General features: G+C 53.4%; 1 protein-coding gene across 3 annotated transcripts; it reads right to left on the bottom strand.

Moving 5' to 3' along the window:
• Positions 1 to 505: 505 nt before the first annotated feature.
• On the bottom strand, positions 506 to 6,082 carry CD70 (CD70 molecule). 3 transcript variants are annotated; one of them, XM_040629476.1, is made up of 6 exons: positions 6,036 to 6,082; positions 5,165 to 5,265; positions 3,330 to 3,481; positions 2,813 to 3,012; positions 2,007 to 2,040; positions 506 to 983 (listed from the first exon to the last, which is right to left on the bottom strand). In XM_040629476.1, the coding sequence occupies exons 3-6, from the start codon at positions 3,340 to 3,342 to the stop codon at positions 595 to 597; spliced, it is 636 nt and encodes a 211-aa protein (XP_040485410.1). In that variant the 5' UTR covers positions 3,343 to 3,481; positions 5,165 to 5,265; positions 6,036 to 6,082; the 3' UTR covers positions 506 to 594. The 3 variants fall into 3 exon arrangements, with proteins under 3 accessions (XP_040485410.1, XP_040485411.1, XP_008709514.2); XM_040629477.1 differs by lacking the exon at positions 6,036 to 6,082 and adding an exon at positions 4,249 to 4,446 and having other exon boundaries at positions 5,165 to 5,271; XM_008711292.2 differs by lacking the exons at positions 5,165 to 5,265; positions 6,036 to 6,082 and adding an exon at positions 4,249 to 4,456.

Here is a 6,082-nt window from a genome sequence, read left to right as displayed (position 1 = left end):
TCCCTCTGCTGCTCCCCCTGCTTGTGCTTACATGCACTCTCTCTCTCTGTCCAATAAATAAAATCTTTAAAAAGATGTTTGTTTAAAAAATCCATTTGAATCAGGCAGCGCCAAGCCACAAGGAGTTAGTGATGCCCCGCCAACGCCCTCCATGTTCTCTCCGCGGGCATCGTGCTCCCAGCTCCACCACGTGTTCACCAGTCCGGAAGCGCCCCTAACCCCATCCTCGGCGTTTTTAAGGAGGCTTCATTACACAGGAGTCAGGTGGTGGGAACTGAAAGTTCCAACCCCTATTCCTTGGTTGGTTCCCCTGGCAACCTGGCCCCAGACCTTAGGTGACCAGAGGGCTTTCCAGAAGTCACCTCATTAACATGACAAAAGACACCTTTATCACTCTCATCACTTAGGAAATTCCGAGGGTTTTCTGGCACTGGAGCTCTGTGCCAGAAATGAGGACAAAGACCAAATAGATATTTATTATAAAGCACCATCTTACAGAGATACATAAAGAAAAAAACATTTTTATTAGAGAAAGGAAAAAAAAAAAAGAGAAAACACAACCTCCCAACAGATCTGGGCCAAGAGGTGCAATAATTAGGGGTGCACCCACTGAACCCCAAAAAAGGTCTCATCAGCATTTGGGGACGGCAGCAGAGGCAGGGTGAGGTTGGTGCAGAGAGTGTCCCCTTGGGCCAACGGTGTCAGGCGCTGGGAGGTGACCACACAGCCTTCGTGAAAGTTGAGACGTAGCAGGCTGATGCTGTGGGCGGCTGGGGAGCAGATGCCCACCATCAGGGTGGCCCTGGGGGCCGTGGGGGCCCCCAGGGAGGACGAGCAGTTGGCCAGTGTCACTTGGATGTGCAGCCTATAGATGCCACTGCGCTGGACACGCAGCTGCCCGTTGTCCAGCTCCGGTCCGTGCAGGAAGGAGCGGCCCAGGGCCGGGCCTCCCAGCCAGTGCAGCCTGCAGTCCTGCCGCGGTCCTGGAGGCAGAGTGTCCGGGAGGAGGGAAGACGGAGGTTTAGGGAAACCGCTAGAGCCCAGATGTCCAAAATTCCTGTGTAGAAACCTAACCCCCAAGGGTGCGGTGTTGGTTGGATGGGGCCTTTGGGAGGGGATGAGATCTTGAGGGTGGAGCCCTCCCCCGCCCAGCCCCGGTCGGCCACGTGAGGACTCAGAGAAAAGAGGGCCATTGAGAGACCGGGAAGCAGGTTCTCACGAGACACACAGTCTGCTGATGCCTTGATATTGGACCTCCAGCTTCCAGAAACGTGAGAAAGAAATGTCTGCTGTTATAAGCTACCCCATCTACCGTATTCTGTCCCAGCAGCCGGAATAGAAAGTGCCAGAGAAGAAAAAGAGGAACAGGGTTTCCCTCCATTACAAAATGGAATGAACACAGCATCTGAACCTCCGGGGATGAATGGGAAAGGCCCCACGGTGGGGAGGGTTAGAGGGAGGCCCGCAGGGGAACGGCCTCCCTGGGGGCCACCAAATGGTTCTCACCACCTCCACCTCTTTGTCCTAAGGCCACTTTCTCAGGGACCCCACTGTCAGGGCAAAACCAACCCTGTCACTCCCCAACCCCCTCCTCCGCTTAATTTTTCCATAAAACGTATCAGAGGCGGGTGTACCCTCCTTGGCATTATGCGTATTTTATGTGCTCATTTATTTACTGTCTGAGCCCATGGGTACAAGGGAAGCACAGTTCTCTTCTCTGTTGGGGCACCGAGAACAGTGCCGGCTCCGGTCTGCGAGGTGAATGAAGGAATCTGGCGAGCGTGAGGGGCAGTGTTTTTGTTCTCCCAAGGCAGAAGATAAAGTGTGAGAGACTGAAAAAGAGTGAGGTGGTAGAGAGCCAGAAACCACGGCCCCACCTTGCCTCTCTCTCCTCTCTCTCTCCCCCTCTCTTTCTCTCTCTCCCTTTCTCTTTCTGTCTATCTCCATTTCTCATTCTCTCTCCCTCTCTCTTTCTGCCTCCCACACGTGCACGAGGAGTTGGTTACCTGTGTGGTTCAGCTGGAGCTCAGCCATGTCCCACTGGAAGAAAAGAAGAGAAAACCGGTGGACACATAAGCATGAAGATTTTAAGTTCCCCCTAAACGAAGACCTCTCTCTTCTCTGCTCGTACTCCTACCCACTTCTCAACCCGCTGGACTGAATTGTGACTTTTTAAAAAACATCTTTTAAAGAGGAAGTAGGTTTGAACTCACTGCCTACACCTGCTCTCTCCCCTGCAAAGCCCACCCCCTGCACTGCCCGCAAAGGGGGTCCCTATGGTGGGTGTCCAGGGTTTCCAGAAGAGCGGTGTGGGTCGCCCTGCCCTTGGAAGCCCCTCCCGGCTTTGTGAAGCCCCCAGCAGCCTCTGAGTCAGCCTGCTGGGGGAACACCAAAGACGAGTCATTTTCCATGCCCACATCGGATGCCCCTTTCTCAGCTGCAACCTCCCCACCCCGGGATCCCCACCCGGGATTTACCTCCGGGGCTCAACCAATATTCCCTACCTCCCAGCCCAGACACCCAGGGCAGCCAGGCCCCATCTGCCTGCTCAGTCTCTATCTCTATCTCTTGCTCTATTCTTCCCCAACCAGATCTTCCTGGACGATTTTTCTCCATCTCATTCTGATTTTTTTTTTCTTTTTTTTGGCCATTTGTGTGTCAGTCTGCGCGGGACTCTGCCTCGATCCCGTTCTCTTCCCGGTTGTTCCCCTGCCCTCCGCGCCCCCACATGGCCGGACTGAGTCACCCGGGGGTCCCCGGGCTCCACGGAGCAGGTGGCAGTCTGCAACTCTCGCCTTCCTTTTCAACTTACCCCAGGTGACTCGAGCTGCCGCTGCTGCGCGAGGCGCTGGGCGCACAGGAAGCAGTATATTACAGCCGTCGCAACGCCCGCCAGGATGAACAGCTGCAGAGCAACCCTCTGCACGGACGCCCAGGGCAGGCGGGGCACCGGGCAGCCGGAACCCTCCTCTGCCATCGCGGTCCTCAGCCGGCGCTGCATCGGCCCTGCCTCTGCGGGCCGCGCGCGGACGAGCCACGGAGCCCGGAGAACAGGAAACGTCAGCCCTCGCTCGGCGCGGAGGCCTCTGCCTGCCCAAACCTGCCTGGGACCCGCCCCACCCCACTCTGGGGATGTCCGGCAAAGGGGAGGGATTTGAGTTGTTCGCCGGGCAGGGAAATCCCCTCCAGCTCCTGCCCATACCCAGCTCCTAGCGGGGTGGTGGGCCAGGGATCTCACTGCTGCATCGTGCCCCTCAATCTTCCTATTTGGCTCCTTACCCTCACCTTCCTGGTGTTCATTCATTCATTCATTCATTCATTGAACAAACCTTCACTGAACATCCCCTATGGACCAGATGCTGGGCTGGGCTTTAGGGGTTCAGCAAGCAGCCAGGGTTGGCAGGGAGGCTCCCCAAATATCCATGTGCTTCTCTCTACTTTCCCCAGCCTCCCTGGCACGTTGTGGGGCCACGTGACTGACCTGCCCAATAGGAGGAGAGTAGAGCTGATGGAGGGTCACATTGTTGTCCTGCTCTTATAAACCCCCGCCCCCACCCCCCTACGCAGTGGGTTGAATAGTGTCCCCCCCACAATTCATGTCTGCCTAGAACCTCAGTTGGTATGTGACCTCACTAGGGAACAGGGACTTCGCGGTTGTAATTAGATGAGGTCATACTAGATTACAGTGGGTCCTAGATCCAATGAATGGCATTTTGTAAGCAAAGGCGAGGACGCACAGAGACACCGAGGGAAGATGGCCATGTGAAGAGGGAGGTGGACATCAGAGGGATTCATCTACAAGCCCACAAGCAATGCCAAGGATTGCTCAGAACACCGGAAACCGGGAAGAGGCAAGGAAGGATTTTTTTTTTTTTTAAGATTTTAAAATGTATTTTATAAGAGAGAGAGCGGGCGCACGAGCAGGGGGAGCTCCAGAGGGAGAGGGAGAAGCAGGCTCTCCGCTGAGCAGGGATCCCGATGTGATGCTGGGCTCCATCCCAGATCCCAGGACTCCGTGATCGTGACCTGAGCCGAAAGCACGCGCTTCACCGACTGAGCCCCCCAGGCTCCTCTGGAAGGATTCTTTCCTAAAGCCTTCGGAGGGAGCGAGGCCCTGTGGACACCTTGATTTCAGACATCTGGCCTCTAGAACTGTGGCAGAATACATTTCTGTCGTTTTAAGCGGCCCCATTTGCGGTACTGAGTTGGGGCAGTGGCAGGAATCCAACCACAAGGGCAGGACATCACCTGGGCTCGTAGGATCGCGCCGACAGCCGACAGCCGTCAGTGTCCGTGGGAGACTGGTCTAAGCCAGCACTGGCGCTGCCTGAAAGCCGCTGCGGCCGCGAAGTGACAAGTGCACGTAGCTGTGTTCTAGGAAGCTCTACCCATGGGCACCGGAATTTGAAACTTTCCTTCCAAAGCAAGGAGTCGCGGAGGCCCGGTCTGGAGGATGGATACAGCGCGATAGATTTCAGAGCCTGGGCCAACCACAGTGGCTGATGGGGAGGCGGGCGAGGGGGAAGGGGAAAGAAAGAAGGGCGTCACACAGAATCCTTGGGACGCGGGTGACTGATATACGCACCCTGGGACCACCAACGACTAAAGGGATTTCCTTCCCTAGGGCCCGAGGATAATGTCTGGGGGTTCAGCTGGCAGCACCCCCAAGAGCTCCCCCACCCCAGGCTCTCCTGAACACGGAGGCATGATCCTAGGGATTTTTTCCAACCTTCTTTCTTACTGTGTGACTGCTCCGGCGGGTTCTAAAGTCTAGCCCAGCCACTAACCCCATCCCCAGAACCTCCTGTCCCCACCATGTCACGTTCCCCGCAACGGAATTTTTTAAAAAAGATTTTATTTATTTATCTGACACAGAGAGAGAGAGAGCGAACGTGAGAGAGCACAAGCAGAGGGAGCTGCAGGCAGAGGGAGAAGCAGAGCAGACAGTCCCTGCGGGGCTCGATGCCAGGACGCTGGGATCTGACCTGAGCCGATGGCAGATGCTTAACCAGCTGAGCCACCCAAGCGGCCCTCCCACAACGGACTTTTGATGGTTTCCTGCCATCCGACGGGTGTCCCTTCCAGACCTCCATCTAGCCACGGTAAAACTAATTGCTACAGAGAGGGTGGTCAGGTTCGGGGAATCTGCAGTCCCCCAACGTACCTCGATTCCAGTCTCCAGAAGGTCACATTTTCACTTTGAGGTTTTGAGGAACTCGTGCCCTCATCGGCTTTTAAGGTCAATATTCGCATCCATAATGTGGGCTGTGACGAGGTTCAAAGGAAGGGTGTGTGTAAGGCCGTAGCATGGTGAAATCGCACAGAAAGTGCTCAGTAAAGGCCCGCCCTGGATTTCGTTATTTTCACCTGCAACATACTCATTAGAAGAACGAAAAAGGGCACAAATGGACAATTCACGAAGAAATGAATTCAAGTGGCTTATAAACACAGAAAAAGGGTGTCAACTTCTCTGGTCAATAAATTGCAAATTACATCCATCAGTGGTTGACAGAAACTTTCAGAGATGGCCAAACCCATAGTAAATTCCAGCTGGATCAAAGGTTTAAGTGTGAAAAGGAAAAAAAGAAACCAGGAAAACACCGAAAGTGTGGTGATTTCATAAAGATTCTTCCTGGTGCAGTGATGTGTTAAGCATGTTAAAAAAAAAAACCTAAGAAGGCATAAAAGAGAGTGCTGGAATGTTTCACATATAAACGAGTAATCACTTCATTAAAAGTAGCAATTTAAAGGCATACACCCCCCACACACACACATGCAAGATGAAAAACAAGAGTGAAAAAAGAAAGATTGATCAGACGTTGATGATGATTGCATTTATGGTATGAAATATCTTCTAAGTGAAGTCTTTAAGAAATGACTAATGCTCCCTAGACACTCGAAACAGAAAAAGCAGTCAGCTTATAAAAAGAAACACATACACACACGAAATAGCATCGTGTGATACGCTCTCTTTTCATAATAAAAGAATTTGGAAGTTAAAAACCCGTGGAATACACATTTTCAGCTTCACTTACGAATTGGTAAAAGATCAAAGCGCTGGGTGATTTGCTGCGTGGCCGGC

The sequence above is a fragment of the Ursus maritimus genome, unplaced genomic scaffold (genome assembly GCF_017311325.1).
Source record: "Ursus maritimus isolate PB19 unplaced genomic scaffold, ASM1731132v1 scaffold_14, whole genome shotgun sequence".
Lineage (NCBI taxonomy): Eukaryota > Metazoa > Chordata > Mammalia > Carnivora > Ursidae > Ursus > Ursus maritimus.
This window is presented reverse-complemented; position numbering and strand designations above follow the sequence as displayed.